This window comes from Nipponia nippon, unplaced genomic scaffold (genome assembly GCF_047370975.1).
Source record: "Nipponia nippon isolate SJK-2023a ecotype South Korea unplaced genomic scaffold, ASM4737097v1 scaffold_13, whole genome shotgun sequence".
Lineage (NCBI taxonomy): Eukaryota > Metazoa > Chordata > Aves > Pelecaniformes > Threskiornithidae > Nipponia > Nipponia nippon.
The window spans coordinates 16826367-16844629 of NW_028262324.1; the positions used below are offsets into that span (position 1 = coordinate 16826367).

Here is an 18263-nt window from a genome sequence, read left to right on the forward strand (position 1 = left end):
TACCTACTGTTGCCTTCCAGCAGACTTTTGACATGATTTCTGCAAGTGGAAAAAGCAGGGAAGGAGAAGGGAAAGGCTGCAGCAGCTCTCTAGAAGACACGAAGGCATTTACGTTGTAATTCACACCCGTTTCCTTTCAATCCTCTTTCCACAAGACCTTGCTTTTCACAACATAATCCCTTAAAGCAGCTTATTTACTTCTTGGACCTCCTAGAGAAGCCCTGAGCTGGACACCTCACCGCGCCGCTCGGCGCGCTGCCGGGCACAGAGGCCCTCCCCTGCGCGTCCCAGATCCTCTCGCCGCACGCATAAAGCTGCGAAATCCAAACCCGGAGGCACGTAAAACCCCAGACTTTGATTCTTCCTTTCCAGATCAGATGCCGCTCCACCGAGCCAGCTCCCTCCACCCCGGCCCTCCCATCGCCACCCAACAGCCTCCTGCCTGTGAAACCATCCCTGGCATTTCCCGTATCACAAAGCTCTCCATCCGAGACTCTTTCCTTGCTGTATTTTAACAGGGACGTTTTTATCCTGCTTTATAAACCACCGATTCAGACTTCACTTTGATTTTACCTGGCTATGCAAACAAGAATTTACTTTCTAAGACGGTACAAAGCCAATACTTTTAGCGCTGATGCAAAATCCTTTATCTTTGCGTTGCAGTAACACCGAACCTCCGAGGCGCCCAAAGCTTCCCAGTGCTTCTGGCTCATTTCCCCGCTTGTTTCTCCAAAAGCCTCCAAAACACAACGAGCCCCGGGAGCCTCGGTGGGCCCCAACCTTACAAACCCCAGCAACGCTCACAGAGGGAAAAGGTGGCCGGTGCCGGCGGCACTTCCCAAACGGCGAGCGAAGTCCGCAGCAAACGCGCGTCCCGGTCTCGCTCCGCTAACAGACCGCCCTACGTCTAGGGTGACGTTTCATTCAAATGTTTTACACGGTCGTTTTTTCTCAGATGGCATGAGGCGCATTTTATACTTTTCTTATCTAATCTTGAAGATAAACGTACATAAAGTTTGGAACTGGCCAGGGAACGTATCAGCACTTGGCCCGAGTACATACCCGGGCTAAGCCCACAGCAATCTGGCTCCGGGGCAGGCGTCGGGCGCCAGGCAGCACGGCCGCTCGCCACCTGCGCCGCGCTGCAGCCGCGCCAGCCCTGCTTTCCCCTCACCACTACGGCCTGCGACCTCGCAGACCACGCGCTGTTAACCAGGGCCGAGTTCTCACCTTCTGCGGACGGGTACGGACGAGCTCGTTACACAGCGACGGGCGAGGGGAACACACGCTGTGCACTGAAGCGGTTAACTGCACAGAAAGCTGCACAACAGTCAAGTATTTTTGGAGGCAGTTGCTTCAGTTCTTAAAAAAACAAAACAAAAAAACCCAGCCCAGATTCTCAAAGGCAAGAAAGGCCACCAGTACCTAGTCACACCTTACGCCTTCAAAAACCTGACTCGAGTCCCTGCGAACGGGACGCAAAGGTGGCTTTGCACTGGAAGGAATCGCGTCAGACTCCCTCCTGCTCACAGAAAGCTGCACATCAGACTTCTGCAGGCCCTTCATGAAAGCAGCACTAAATACAGTCTCTGTAATGCAAGATTTGTGAATTGGTATAAAAATGTAAGCGGCTTTACAGATACCCTCCGAGGCACGTGAAACGGTTACTAGGTTTGCCCAAAGAGAGCACTGCGGAGTAGTTACCCCGAGCCCCCCAAAGCCTCGACGAGGATCACCGCCCGGCAGGACGCGAAGGCCCCCAACGCAGCAAGGCTTCGCTGAGGCAGCACCGCGGATCCTGCTCCAGCAGCAGCTCGCGACGCTTGCAAGGGAGCGGCCCTTCCCTGCCTCCAGGGTCGGCTTTTGTTTGTTGCTTGGTATGTTTTTCAGAGTCATTATTTACATGTCCCCCACGTAACCTAAACGAGTTTATGCATTAAGCAGCTAGCCTTCTGTACCCTGTGCCCTCAAAGCAGAGGCTGGCGCGGGGGAGCGTGGTTTAGTCTGGTTCGTTGCAGCCCCCCGAGAACGCTGCACGCTGCTCGGGCTCGCGGGCGGCCGGGATGCGGAGGGCGGCTCGGCACGCTCAGGCGACGCTCCGCGACCGCAAGGAGCTGGGCCGTCGCCGTCCCCGACTGCAGAGGGCCAAGAGCCCGGACTGAGCCGGCGGCGTGCCAGAGCAACACCTGCGCCGTGGAAAACACGCGGAAACGCTGCTGTTCAACGACACCCTCTTTATTCAAAAATAGATATCTATGAGACATTTCAGAATATACTGCTGCCACAAATGGCAGCCTATATGTCTAAATTAATTCCTAAATCAATTCATATACAGATTTAAGCTTTTGTTAAAAAAAGACACACACCTTGGGGAAATCTGTTTAACCTCGAGAGAATGTCACCCAGTTCACCAGATGCCCTTTGCCCAAAAAGTAAAACATAAAATTAAAAACCACAAGACTTCATTTAAGTTAAGCAAAATAAAACACACACATGTATTTGGAAAAAAAAAAACCAAAACCAAAACAAAACATTTCAATTAAAAAAAAAAGGACATATAACTCTCTCACAGAAGATCTGCCCAAAACACCAGCGTGAGATGTCAACACATGTGTCTACATAACTTCTTTATGACAGCTTTTTTGTCCCGTAATGGATACACATTCGATCAATGGTCAAAAGAATTACTGGTTCAAACAGCCTCAGGGTAACTCCCGAGCTGAGACAGGACAGAAAGGAGTCTTTTGGTTTGGGTCGTCGAGGTTTGGTGGGGATTTTTTGTTTTTCATTTTTGGCAAAAGCAGAGAGAATGTACAGTGCTTTATCTAAATAATGTTTGGACCATAACAGGCTGTACAATCAAACCAATTCATGGAAAGAATAGTTCTGCCACTGGAAAATTTCCTGTAAACTACAGAGAAAAACACATTTCTTGGCTGGGCAGTAAGGGTGCGAGGAGTTTTAAAAAAAAAGGACAAAACGAAGTGTCAGTAAGAAAAGGACGCGAGCTTCTTAACAACTTAATGACCAAAAAATGCTGTATTATTTGTTTTCACTGAATGCTGAATAGGCTCCGAATACCCTGTAAAATAAATTAATGAGGATGCAGAACAAGCTTTGCATTTCTGTAGGTTTCCTCTCATGTCGTTGACAACAGCAGCGTGAGACCATAGGGAGGCACAAACACAGCACAACTGATTTCAGCCTCTGTGGGACAAAACCTGTGTTATCAGATCAAGTGTTTCCAGAAACTTAACGTGTTTTCTAGTGAGAGGTGTTAAATTTAAACAGAATTGTTATCCAAACTGGAATGGTTTTCAGTGATCAGAGTCCAGCTTGTTAGACCTAACACACAAACCAAAATGTAACTACATCCATGGCAGCCAAAACATTAGCTAGCAACACACTGGAATTAAGAGTATTTTAAATTTGCCACCTTTTTTTGTCTTTTTCCTTTTTTTCTTTTAACTTTTCCTGATTATAAAAATCAACTCACAATAATCTGTGACACAAAATTAAGTACATCCTTCTAATATCTACATGCATGGACATGGTACATGTGCATACAGGATATGTGCATATATGTGGGTCTATTTTCTATATAAATAAATATTTATACCACATTTAACTTCCGTGCATCAAATAACTTCTCTAAAGCCATCTAGAGGCTTTATAGCGTAGTATTTCCAACGTAACCATCTCAGAGTAGATCGGACAGTGCCTGTCACTGGGAAATCGCCAGCTGCAATACACCATTCCAGCCTCTCGGTTTGTTAAACCAAAGCTTCCGTGACCATCTAATTTTGTATAATGAAGAGGAAAAATGTGGTATAAATCTAAGGTAGCTAGAACAAAGTTTACTTCCACTCTCATTTAGGTAACATCCCGTTCTGCATTGCTCAGCAGAGCGTAAGTCATGAAGCTATCTCTAATTCACAAAGAAAAGCTGCTTACGTTTATTGCCTGTGGTGAGTTTCAATTTACGTACGTGCCAAACAGGAACTGTCTCCCTGTCAGTCCCACAACAGAATGAGGAACTGTAGATTTAAGAAAAATATTTTTCTGTACCATTGCTCAGTAGACACCGCCTTCTTACGCTGACATGGTACAGCACCTGCACGCACACCCCCCAACGAAGCCCGCTAGCCACTCTACTGCTCTCAGAGATGAGGTTCAGAAACCCAGCTAGAACAGAAAAGACTTATTCAGAAATAATACAATACTTTTATGGAGGAAAAATGTTGTATGGTCAACCTTTCTTTGAAAACTTTCCAGGTATGTAGGTACATGATTCACATGACTTTTGTGGGGGTAACAAGTGCTAAGAGCAAACAGCAACTAAAGAGTATGGAAAAATATGAGAAAAGTTTGCCTATATGGACTATCGCCACTCCCCTCAGAGCTCACAAAAACTCGCTTTTTCCTCCCCTCAGCGTGAGCCAGTGTACACAGGGAGAGGCCGAGCACGAGCAGCCAAGAGGTCGAAAGCAGGGTCTGCAAGTTCCTTGCTACTGGAGATCTTGGAAGACTGGATTTCCAGTCAACACCAGAGTCTTCTCACTTCTGCTGGTAACAATGGAAACCGGGGGACACCGTTTGTTCTAGTCTGTTGAAAACAGGTCACCAGCAGACGGCAGAGGTGCCAGACCTCCTGTGACATTGGGCAGCAGTGACAGATCTGGAAGGCTCTGGATGTGGGATTTCAGCTCCTTGCGGACCTGGGTTACCCGAGCAAGCTTCTGTTTGTATTCCTGAGGGAAAGAGACAAGAGAACAAAGATTAAGCGCAGGTTAATTAACAGTGCTTTTAGTTAAGCTAGGGGCATTTTCCAGGTGAGGATTCTGGGAGAAGGTGGCAAGGCACTGCCTCTCTGAGCAACCGCTGGCTTGACTGCAGACCCTGTCGTCTGCACCCGAATTCACAGCCTAGTATCAACAGAAAGTCCACAAGCTTTGGCATCCAAAACCCACTAATCCTGCCCTGCCTTACTTTAACAGAAGCTATGTAAAACGCCCCCAAACCCACACCCGCTGGGGCCTGCTAGAGTATTTGAGAGAAGTGTCCTTAGGCGGCTGCTCTATTCTTGTACCCGTCCCCAGGCTGCCGACTTCCAGCCGCTGCCGGAGGACGCTGAGCGCGTTCCTCAGGCGCACCTCCACGACGAAGGCCAGAGGCTGAGGCACGCCAGAGGTATCAGCATGGCGATGATGCTAAAATGATCAAGCTTGACAAAACCCAGCAATTTTGAACACTTAGATAATCCAGTTTGCCCTTTCAAGTCATTAAATCAAAACCAAGTTTTGGTTGTGAAACAGGGTCTCTGCTACGAGTTGTCAGACAGCTCGTGACGGCAACCCCAGCAGCTGGACCAGGAGGCCGGCACGTTAGCAAGCAAGGCAGAAACACGTGTATGATCACTAAGTGTGAACCACAGACACATCTGCACTGGACTGAAACCAGGCAAAATACAGACACCAAAATTTTCAGCTTTTTATTACAAAGGGAGAAAAAACACTAAGTGAAAAATCCCTGAAGAGGAAACTTGCAAGTCGTTTTTCCACAAATGAGGTCTGGACTGAGCATTGAAACTCCAGTAAGAACTATCTATCCATCTTCAGAAGTCTCCACAATCTAAGAGACACCAGATAACAGAGACTAGGATTTCATAATGAGAAGACAGAGGAGGAGCTGGACCCTGAAAATGAAAGAACCGTACCTTGTTAAATTCTGTTTAGAGGCTGTTTAAGAGCAGACCAACACACATCCAAGTTATCCAATACAGAAGCTCCATTAAAGACTGATGTTTATATAATTTTCAGAGTTCTGTGATTCTAAAGATTTATGTAACAGTCACAGAATACAGCTATTTAGGTAATAAAACCCCAGCATATCATATCGTTGCTTTTGGAATGCACCAGTCTTTCCCCAGCTACACATGGCATATTTTTCCTGGCATCTCCAGAATGCAGGAAACAATGAGTTTGAGAAAAACAGTACACAGACCAGGCTTCCATACCGTCAATTGTAATATTAACTTACTTTTCATTTCTTAATTACTTGGCAAAGAGAAGAGTTCACCAAAGAACAGAAGTTTATCTTTGAAGATCAAATAAAACTAGGCACACATTTAATCAAAACATCTTTCTGAAGAGTTTACAACTTTAATCCAGTCTTTCTAACCTTCTCAATGATGGGAACTCTCTTCACCTTCTCCAAATATCAAAGCAGAGCAGTTCCCGCGGGGTTACAAGCAATGAGTTTACACTCTCTTGTGTTTTATTACTTTGAATTAGAATAGCGAGAGCAGCAGCCGATTGCAATAACTCAGAATACCCCTACGCCTGGAATGGCTATATAAATATATTCCATAAATTTCCTGCCAGCACCAAATAAGAATGTCCTTTAACAGCCTATTTCAAACTTAAATCCTTTTATGAGGCTCAGTGAGTTAACATACCATCATAACCAAATACTTCTGTTAATGTACGTAGGATATATACTGAAATAATCAAGTTCAACCAAAGCTCTACCAGCTTCATAACTAAAGTGTACTGTTCTCGAGCCTACAGGAGAACAACAAAAACAACAACCGGGCGACGGGTGTGCCCATTAATTCAGGATTGCAAGGGTTTGGTTTGTTTTAATGGAAGACAAAGAATCAGGATCAAAATAAGGATGCACCCCCCATCCCTAGTAGTACCATTTTGGGAAATACTTAAATACGGAAACAAGTCAGGAAAGTCGTGTTGTGAAGACAGGGAACAAACCCAGGAAACCACCCCAGATTTTTAAGCGTGAATACGTAACAAGCAGATAGAGGGGAAAGACATGGCAGTACTGCGTCCCGACACTTCGCACACTTCGCCAAGAGAACGCAGAAGCCAACACCGGGGAAAGGGAGAGACGGTAAACAGAGCACCCTGCTCAAGGCTGGCACATCACAAATAACCCGAGGCAGGCAGACAGCAGAACACCAGCTCCTGCACGTATGGGATCTAGACAGAAAAATATTTACTGTATTGTTGTATTCCAAAGCTTACAGATAGAAACTGGAAGAGGCTGGATTCAGAGGCTGCTTTTTCCACCCCCAGAAGACTGTCTTAAAAAAAAAAAAAAAAAAAATCATAATTCAGGACATCGTCAGGGAGTGATGGATATCAAGCCAGGAAAGAAAGGGCAGCGCTTTCTCAAGAATGCCAAACTCTGTCAAGAGTGAATATCGGCAGATTTTTTTTCGCTGTAGTAATTCTTACTGAAGATAGGAAAGAAATCAAGAAGGGTAAGGCAGCTGGCAAGTCCTCCGAGTCTGATAAATGGGCAGAAGGTGCAAATTCCAAGCATAAGCCAAGAAAATACCTCAAATACTGCTTGAATTGCCAAGATCCACGGACGAGAATTCTGTAAAAATGGGTACAATGCAATGTCCGCCTCCACGGGAAGACTAATGTCCTGCCACTTTCAGGGCAAAACTGCCAAGAAGACCAGGATATGCTGCTTCTAGTGGACAAGCAGGACTAGGACACTACAGTTTTTTAGCTGAAGACGATTTGTGTGACTATTACAATTGTATTAGATCCAAACAATATTTCCTTCCTGATAGAACTATTTAGGGGAGTGAGAATCTTTCCAATGCCTTGCTTGATAGCCCAGCTCCGAGAAAACACGCCGACAAATGAAGAACCACTAAGATGTATGCAAACCGTATTTCTGTTCTGGTTTTTACGCTATGGCAAACATACAGATTTAGGAGCAATTCCTCTACACATTAACAGCAGCAACAGATTTAAAGTTAACAGCTTCAAATGTTTAGGAAAATATTGCTCTTAACATATCCCCATTTTTAGGGATACTCTACATTGAGAGCTACATGGAGTACTGAGCTATCAGAAACACCTCAATTTGAACAGACTTTTGCACATATATGATGACAAAGGAAAAAAAAATCAAGTCACCTTGAGAACCACATCCATTCAATTCTAAGCAATTCTACCTTACTAGTAGGTTAATGCAGGCATTAACTAGTCCACACAGAAGTTTTTTGTTAAAGCAGTGAGGTCTAAATCCTATCTGTTAAAAAAAAAAAAAGAGAAAAAAATTACTCACAAAGAAAAGGCAGTAGCAACAGCCTCAAACCCATTAAAAACTCTGGCTCAGAAAAACATCACTAAATTCAGGAATGAAAACGATGTTCTAAGGGAGTAATCCAGGAATCAAGATTTCCTAGAAGAGATGAATGCTTGCCGGACAGATTTGATACACAACACAGACTACGTTAGAGAACTGTCTCCTGCGTGCTTAACGCTCCACATCTGCTCTGGTAGCAGAACACTCTGCCGATTTGTGGCAGAGCTGTAAAGGACGGGAGAGGTGGGATGCCAACGCTGGGTCAGGGAGTGCCGACTGCGCCGAAGCAGCTGGCAGGCACACCAAGCCGAGGGCAAGGCAGCGATCTAGAGATGGGGTGTCAAAGACAGAGCCTGGAGGCAGCCCGTCGCTCCTGGTGGCTGCTCCCAGAAGTGGAGAATTCTGGAGTCCTGCTGCAACATGGAAGAGGCGCCTACCAGGGAGATGCAACCCTTCATCGAAGTGCAAGGCACGTTTATTTGTGCTTGCCATTTGTACTGTTCAGGAATACACCTCAGCTCCACTCAGGAATATGAATAAGCAGGGACACGTAACCCCCTTCCAGGCTTGGGGGCTTTTCTTTTTCCACAAACCGAGCTGTGGCCATATGCTGCAATGCAGGACTCTGGAAGCAGGTTTTATGGGAAACCATATTTTTCATGCAGTTTCAAAGCATGTCGTGGGCTACATCTTGCAGATTTTTGCATAAGGTCCCTCCATTCTATAAAACTGAAAAAATACGAAGTGCACTTAAAAGAAACTGCTGCTTTCTGAGGTCTTAGTTTGTACTCCATGTGTCTAGCTAATTGCCTCGCTGTGTAGTAGGCTTTCATCAAGATTAATAGTATTTGGATGCTATTTGCCTTTTTTAGACAAAATAATGAGATCTTTGCTGTAAGCAGGAGTTTCAGAATGATACACAAAAAAACTGGCACTGTGCCACACGAACGCTTTTGCTAACCAACGCTCCCTTCAGTATGCGACACTCTACATCCACAGCGGCCAAGTGAATTAGATACTTAGTCCTTGAAACAAGCACAAAATCAGAATTAAACACCACCGAATGAATCTGACAGAAGCCTTTCATTCAAAAGAAGCCTTGCCTGCACATCATAAAACTGACTGTAATCGACTTGGCAGGAAATTCGCTCTGAGGGCTGCTGCACGGCTCGGTTCACCTTGTCGAGTTACACAGCACGGACTTCGTTTCATTTCAGGTTAGAATTTGCACTGGACACTTCCATTCCTGTGCTGGGTCAAGCAGTAACATGCTGTAAGTCATCACAGCAATTGCATCTACTGAAAAACATCTGGTTAAGCATTAATGAGAATTTAGAAAGCGAATAGGAAGAGCAGCCAGTCTCAGTTTTAATATGCTGTAGCTTGGGCCAGACGTATGAAAGCAGAAGACCACAAAAGTCAGGCTAAAACTGCACCGAGGGCTCATCAGAAATTTGAAGAGAGTACGCAGTGAAGTGAGAGGTTTGACAGTAATATGTTTCTATGTCAAGTAAAATCTCTATTTAAAAAGAGTAAATATACAACAGTAATATAGCAGGTTGATTAGGCATTCCTTAGCTTTTGTTGCTTGCCACTTAACCTATGTAAAGCACTTTTAAAACATACTCATTAAAAGATGTTAGAATAAGAATATCACAATGACAGCGTACTTGTAAGAAATGACCGATATGAAGGGTGTTGGGAGAAAATTAGCAAAAATTAAAAGCTTTCTAAAGCAAGGAGAGTCAAGTTCCTGCTCAGTGAGTATGTGAACAGCACACGTAAGCCCTGTCTTTTACCTCCTGACAGAACATTTAGACATCAAAATTAGAACAGTAAGGGGGTTTTTTGTTTGTTGGTTTTGGGGTTCCCCCCCAAGGTTGTTCTTTATTATCTAAGAAAGCATGGACTGTTATTAATCAATATTTCCAGTATATATACACCTAGAGGGCAACCCGACTTTTTTTTTTTTTAGCATAGATAATTTGTTAGATAACTTTTACAAAAGCCTACCGTTTGATTTCAGTTTCGCGCTCAAGACCGACTGCGTACAGAAGATGGCCAGTTTCCACGCTACATGTGTTCACTCCACCTCCTGCCAGGCTATTCCTTCTGGCCCCTTCAAAAGCTGTTCAAAATTCCCCTTCTCCAACATAAAGTGTGCCAAGCGTATCAGCACTTTTCTCCTGCCTTCAAACCCACCTCCCTCCACATTCTCTGAAGTGTCACGTTTGAATAAGCCCCATTTTAAAACCGTATTTTATCCTGTATTTCATACCATATAAGCATAAATCAGTCTTCCCCACATGATGGTGGAAGGCATCGGTCCGTGCGCCAAGCAGAATTACTCACAATTCAATTGGCAGCTTTCTCCACATCACTTGTAACCACCCAAACCTCATCGAAAGCAAATTTTAAAGAGTCTGTCTGCAAAACAGACATGAATTTGCCTTGTAAAGAAACGCTGCAGTCCTAGAAATAAAAGTAGTCTTGGTCAAAAGGAGGCAGCTGACAAACGTTCACACAAAAACCAAGAGAGACAAGGACCGAAAAGGAAACACGAGTTACCCGTAAACTTGCTTATTTCCATGCAATTTCAACTCAACCCAAGTGAGAGATCAGAGACATTCAAGACCTGATCCAGAACCAAGGCCTCTGACATCGCGTGCCCGGACACCTGCTGGAGTAGGACGCGCGCGCCACCGAGAAAGAGACCCGCGCCCGCTCTGGTGCGGGTCGGCGGCTGCGCAGGCTGGCAGCACCGCGGCCCTGCCCTCCTCTGCAGCGCCAGCCAGCGCGCTGCGCTGCAACGGCCTCTTGGCAGAGCAGTCACAAACCTGCAGAGAGGAGTGTAGAAATGCCTACAGCTGCACAGCGCTTCGCCTGTGTCCCGACATCCTGGCTGCGGAGCCTGGGTTTTAGTGCCAAGGGGACCTGGCAGAACCCAACAGCAGTGGTGCAGCCAGCACGGCAAGTGCCTTGAGGGGTTCTTAACAGCCGCACAGTCAATCTGCCCCTGCAAGAAGTCGGGTAACAGAGAGGGAAACGTCTTCCATTTCACACGTCGAGTGCAGCAGAACCCACCTCAAAAACAAAGTGAAAAAAATGCTAGTGGTGAAGCCAGTTTTCCTTATTTTGCAGCAGCACTAAACCAACAAACCTGAGGTTTTTACACAACACATCTTTCAGATGCGGTCCAGGAATCAGAGCCTGAATGATGTATTTCCTTACAGAGCTTCAGTTCATTTTCATACCTTAAATTTGTTCACAGTCTTGCTCTTTTAAATTCGACAAGGCTTCTTTCTTTTGCGGCATCGTTCATCACACTTCACCAGAGACGGTATTTCTGCTCTTGGCACAATTACACGCTCTGAAACCATAACTTGCCTCCTTGTTCTCCTCTTTACTTAGGACAACTTTAAGTTGTCCAACAGAAGAGAGCAACACAGGCCTCTGCAGAGCATTGCTCCAGCTGCTGGAGATGCCGCCGCCTCCTCGGCTGGCCTTCGCAACGTTTCAAAGCGCTCTCAGAATTGGCCCAGGCTGCCACTGTACCACGGCAACGAAACCTGGCTTCGTTTGCAACATATCCTTTCCACAATGAACACTGGGGGGGCACAAATGATGTTCACAACAGAAAATGAACATTTAGGGCACAAGCAAACAGCTACATATTCACCTCTTCAAGCATCTTGATGCTTTTGATCGCTAAGCAAAAGAGTAGTTATATACTGGTTCACTTCAGCAAAATGCATAAAACATATATTAATATTGGATGATTTTTATTTGCTCTTATTTTTTCAGTATGATTTCATTTATAGTACTACTATAATTATGAATGCCTACAAGTACCTACAAAGTGAAGAAATTACACTTTTGCATTGTGCAAAGCAGCACAGCTGTTGCCTCGAGCCATGCACCACACGACAGAACCAGATTCACCGCAACGTTTGTTTATTGTATCGCTATCAAGCAGCCGTCGTTCTCGTCCCGCACCCAAAGGCGCCCTGACTGGCTCCCAGCTGGAAACGCTGATGTTCATTAGTCACTTTTTGCCCTGTTAATCAGCAGTTCGGTGTTACAGACCTGAGCGTGACACACTTTGCCTGGGTGCTCCCGTTCAGGATCTTCTTGCCCTGCCCAGGCTGCAGAGCAGCAGACCCCCCTCCGCTGCCCAGTTCCCACAGCCACCTCCTGCCACTTGCATGCATGTAAAACACTGACTTGTTTGTTTCCTGGCAGAAAAACTGAAACTTCCCTGCCTAAACCACTGAAATGAATATACCACAACCCAAGAATCCTTGTCTGAGAGGAAAGCAGCAGCCACAAAGGCATGCCAACAGCGACATGCAACAAAAACCTAAGCAGTTGGAAGCAACACAGCAATAAATTGCATATTAACCTGCTGAACTAAATCGTATTTCAAGAAAATGTGTAGTGCCGGGCAGTCCAGAAAACCTCAAGTGAGATTGTACTTCACCCTTCAGAGATGCATTATCAAAGAGGGTTTGCAAATTCATATGGCCACAGCTTTAACACCTTATTAAAGGTGCCTTGAAGCCATGAATATTAAAAACCACCAACATCTAAAAACTCCCACAGCTCTCAGCAGGATTCTAAGTCACAATTTTTCAGGTGCAGTCAACAATCAGAAAATTTCCCCTAAACTGGATCTTAAATACAGTATGTTCTTTATATTTATATATATATATGCACACATACCAACACAGAGATGTATGCGTATGTATACACATACCCCCACATACACACTGTGCTATATATACACACTGTAAACACTATAGTATGTTCCTCATGTCACCTTTCCCAAACGCAGGTACAGAAGATATTTGGAGGGCACAGGGAAAAACTCAGCATCATTGACTGCAAGTCAAAACAAAAATGCTGAATGCACATTCTCCTCTCTTTTCTTTTTTTTTGCTGCTTCTCCCCACTAGATTAAAATAACCCTCCCTCGGCTAACTCCAAATTTTCTCTTGTCACTAGTTCTTTCAGACAACCATAAAGCTTCCACACAATTTGCCATTTTCTAGCACTACTTCCACTTGGTTCTTCTAGTTCCATCTATTTGGTTGACTTCATGTTACAGCCACCTGGTACACCAACATGGAAATGTTCCCCCAGATACCTCCCCCCTACGTTTTAGTTTTACACAAATTGAGCTCCTGCATTTTTTCTACTTGCCTGCCACACGTTCAGGCAGAGCACACCGACTTCAAAAGACAACCCTTCCCCTTGAAGTTCTGCAGACTCAGGTGCTGAAGGACAAAACCCCTCCCCGGCTGACTGTAATTGTAACAGGGGCAGCAACAGCCAAAAATAACACAAATCAGAGAACTTTCATTGGAAGTTAAACACTCATGTGAGATACAAAGACAGCTTATCTCATTCTTATAGCAACACCAGTTCCTGTTTCTATGCCTGTCTGAAAATGGATTTTATCTCCTGACACCCACTACTATGAAAGGCCAGGCCGACCCCTGATCCAGTCCAGGCCACAGAAGATCATGCAGCAGCTGCAGCATCAAGCCCACGACTTCTGACTGAGATGAAGCATCTTTTAAAAAGAAATTCAGCGTTCAAATGCTGAACCACAGAATCCACCATACCTTTAAGTAAGTTAACCTAAGGAATATTTACCCTTAAAAATATATGCCTTGTTACAGGCTGTTCAGCATCAGCTTTGGTCCAGCTGATTTTGCTCTGCAGCCAATTACCAGAATTAAAGGAGTTCTACCTTCTCCTTCTAAGCACTTTTGGACTACAATCAAATTATCACAGTCCCCCCCCGCCCCGGGTAAAGTAATCCTAAGTATTACACTTCCGATTTTTTCAGTTGCTACCCTAAAAGCAGAGTTTGTCCATATGTTACGATCTTCAGGCTTTGTGCCAGCGTTCTCCCTTCAAATTACCAGTGCTTCTTGGCACTGCCTTGTTTCAGTCCTCACTCATGCCAGCCTGTATCAAGGCTGAAGCGTAATTCATTGTCCAGGACCACCTTTCTCAGCATATTGGCCCTTAATTAAACAGCTTTTCTGCAACTGATTGCAAGAGCTGTGTTGCAGGGTTTTGACACTGCAAAGGATTTCGCGCATTAGCCCACTAGACATAAATACACTGAGCTCCCATATATATTTTGAGAATTTGCTATGTTTCATGAAGGACACTATTAATAGGATTAGTAAACAACTGTAGCTCTTTAGACCACAAAAGCTGCTTTTCAAAACACGTAGGTTAGCTACTTTCATTGCTATCATAGCAAAAGACTTTGCTTTGTGAGTAAATAAAATACAAGAAACATCCAGAGCTATTTCCAAATTAGACAGTTACACATCTTAAAATAAAGCCTTGAGTCTCATTGCTACCAGAAACCCCTTTCCCCAACCAGCAGCCTTGGCTAGATTAGGACAGCGAAGCAAACAATCCCTCTTCTCTCTAAAAATGCCATCTCATCTGAGAGTCAGGAAACTTACTTCACAAGAGAAAAAACTTACAGTCAATAGTACCAAAGATTCTGAAAAAGATACCTTGAGAGCGCAAAGCATACAATGAGAAGATATGTAAAATCAGATTGTCTTAAGTTATTTTCTTATTCTGTCTTTGCCTGAGTAAATGTTTTGTTTTTTAACACATTCTTAATTGCTACAAGAATTTCGGATCCTTCTATTAAAATGCTTATTAGCACTACAAAGAAAAATCCAGGCTTATCAATAATGTTACTGTGAGAACATCAAAGGCTCAAACAAAACCGAGAAGCAGATACGGCCTGCCATATCTGTACCCAACATCTTCCACTATTTATTAACCCTCTGCAACTCCAGAACAATGGAATGCTTTAATCAGGCAATATCCCTCAGCTAAGATTAGAGATTTAACACGCATACGAGTTCTGCCTTCATGTTAAGTACGTTGTAGAGAGTGGTACTTCCTACAACTCATTCCAGACTTCTACAGCAGTAAGGCCACCTTGTTTTGGCAGAATGACAAAGATGCTAACCTAAACATATTAAATAAGATCATTCTTTAGTTTCCAACGTATTAAAGAATGTGTTTATGCTTAACATGGCAACAGGACAGGTTGCTTCCCCCATCAACAGCATTATTCCTACCAAGAAAGCAGCTCAGGCAGTGAGCCGCTTCATTTTCAGGATTACATTTCTGCCTCTGCCAGAGTTACAATTTTCAAGGAACGTTCCTTACCAAAAAGGTATTTTCCAAACCAAAAAACAACACAATTGTCACAACATTTCAGCTACTGCATTAGAGATTTTAATTTAACATTGTCACTGTGAATTTCTTAATTTCACAGTCTCAAACTGACTCAAACTTACAGATTGTTCTGGGCTTTTTAAAACACTGCTGTGCAGCATTTTGCTACCAATTTCTTCCCTTTTTTAAAAAAAGTAACCAGCAATATGTCTAGCATATATATATTTTTATGTATACACACACACACACACACATACGTTTCTACTAGACAGGTGTCCTCCTTTCAGCAAGCAAGAAAAAAAAACCTGACCCAAGACTTCCACTAGCGTTCAGCAAATAAATCAGGTGCTGAACAGGATTTGGTTTTATGGCATCTTTCATATCCATGTCTGAAAGTGCCTTTTAATGACTCAGTCATGAGACAGACGCTCTGCTTGAAGAACTTCCAGCTAAACAAGCTAACAGAATTATTAACTATCCGCTCTAATTCTGAATGCAGCATCAGCACTTGTCTGGCTGATTGGGAAAAAATGTTGCTCTGGAAAAGCAACACATTCACAGTCACAAGACGGGGAGAAACTCTAGTATAAACACACACGACAAAGAAAACATTCAAAACAGAATTCATCTCAGAACAACGCTGCCCAGCTGTCAGAGGATTAGGTTTGCCATGACAGTAAACAGAGCCCGCAATTGCTACAGCGCAGTCTCCTTCCAGAGGATTTTTGTCCTCTGCAGCAACCCCTGTCCCACCCCGCAGCAGCTGCTCACCATAACCAGCAGCCAACAGCGTAGAGGAAGCCCGTAACGTGCCGCCAAGGGGCGGTTTAACAGATGGCAGAGTGACATACAACCACAATCATTAATTAAACTTCCACGCTAATCCCAAGATGCGGTGCTGAAAGAACCTCCGCCGAGCAGGAACGTTTCCGATAAGCGGCTGGCTGCCGCGGCCCCTGCCCGGGCTCTAGGACACGCCGCTGGCGCCTGGGCCAGGCCGCGCAGTCTTGCTGTATGGCGCCCTGCCCGCCTCCTTCAAGGGAGGTACGGCAGGAAAGGCAGGTCCTCCTCTGTCCCGATCAGCCCCATTTACGCTCCATCACAGAAGCTGTAGGTAAGAGTGGCTGTTAAAGGATGGATACCAGAACCTCTTGTTTAAACTGCATCCCCTTGTCAAGTAGGGGCTGGCAAGGCAGATGAGGGGCACCCAACCGTAAGGAAAAGAATAACAAAAAACAACCAATTAAAACCCCCAGCTAATTATGGCAAAGGGAGGCTGACTTTTTGGAAATGGGGATTTCATTAAAAAAATAGAGTAAATCTGAAGAAACTTTGTCAAGTGAGCCTATTTTTCTTTAAGAAGTATTGATTTCTGGGCCTTCCATGTCCACGTGTATGAAAACACACTAGACTGAACATCAGAACACATCTGTCTTCTCCAGACTTTTTACACCACATCCTTACTCCTGTTTTACTCCAAATGTAAACACCTAGAATCATTTCCCTTGAGAGAAACACGCAGATTAGGGGTCAAGTGGAGCATTTGGTTAGGCAATCGGCTTGCCGGCACCGGTGGAATCAGTACTCACTTCTAGCTTCTTCTCTTTCTCCGTCAGTACATCCTTCTGGTTCTGGGTGTACTCGATCAGCATGCGTGCCAGCTGGCGCCGGTCCTCCAGCTCTGCTGCCAGCCGGCCATTGTACTCCGCTAGTAACAGGCATGCTTCATCCACGGTCTTCGAAAGACGTTCGGCTGCCTCTTTGTCTACATGCAAAAGTGTTGGGTAATTTAGAGGCCAAAGTTTAAAACTTTCAGAAGGGCTACAATTCACCAGGCACATGTACAATAACATCTCGTTCATAAATACGCTTCTGGCTTGACAGGAAAACAAGAGTTCCTACCACAGGGGATATAAAGGAAACAGGCAGGACTAATAACCCAAGAATGGCGTTTTTTAGACACTGACATGATTGACTGCATTTTATCCTTGCAGAGATGTTAAGGGTTGGGGGGGGCAGAATAAATCTATGAAGTTAGCCTCTAGAAACAGGTTAATTAAACTAAAACTTTAGGCTGTACTTTCAGAATTCGGTTAAACAAATCACATGGCTTTCACATTTAAATAGGGTATGCATTTTTAAATTCCTTTTTTCTCTGAATAATTCCTAATGTATCAATACAAGCAAACATACGAATTGCACACTAGACTTCACAGTTGGACAGTGTAAGAGTATACTATAAAAAAGCGAGTAAGTCACAGTTCTTGAGTTCTAAATGAAAACTACTTCCAGGAACAAGTCAAATCAGTTCAGCCTTTAAATGCTTCTATTAAGATTACTTTTCAAATAGAACTGCAAAAGTCCATTTAACAAAGACTGACAGAGCAACGGGGGCAGCGAGTTTCCTTTTCCGTAGCAATCAAGGACTATGTGTGTACTCAGCACAGTGATAAAAACTCAGAAATATCTAACAGTCGAAGCGTGCAAAATCAAAACGTATCCATTTGAGAACTCTGGCCCTATTTCCTTTACGTTCTTGCAAAATGCTGCTGATGCTCTCCACGTACAAAAGCCTTGGTCCAAGCCAAAGAAATGGAAGCAGCTACGTACATTTCATCGTCACTTATACTTCATGAGATTGCTATCTGTTAATTACCCAAGAGCTAGAAAACAAGGACACAAAAGCAGAAATTCACTCCGCCATACACTGATTATTTAGAAATCAAAGATTTTTTAAGTTATTCTTTGGACTCATGGTCATTCATCTTCCAGTTTCATACCTGTAATTTTCTCCAGTAATGAAACATCTTGAACTTCCTGAGGCAGGGAGGCAATCTTTTGCCGCACCGTAGCATCTCCCGATGCTGCATTTTCCAGGTCTTGTAGGGCTTTGATCAAATCCTCGGTCTACA

General features: G+C 44.3%; 1 protein-coding gene across 2 annotated transcripts in view; it reads right to left on the minus strand.

Moving 5' to 3' along the window:
- Nucleotides 1-2219: 2219 nt before the first annotated feature.
- RPRD1B (regulation of nuclear pre-mRNA domain containing 1B) overlaps nt 2220-18263 on the minus strand; it is a 28650-nt gene continuing 12606 nt past the window's right edge. For both annotated transcript variants that reach the window (XM_087750023.1, XM_087750022.1), the window contains 3 exons: nt 18132-18258; nt 16941-17116; nt 2220-4751 (listed from right to left, as the gene is read on the minus strand). In XM_087750023.1, coding sequence (XP_087606149.1) covers nt 4602-4751; nt 16941-17116; nt 18132-18258 — 453 coding nt within the window. In that variant the 3' untranslated portion in view covers nt 2220-4601. The remainder of the gene's footprint in view (nt 4752-16940; nt 17117-18131; nt 18259-18263) is intronic.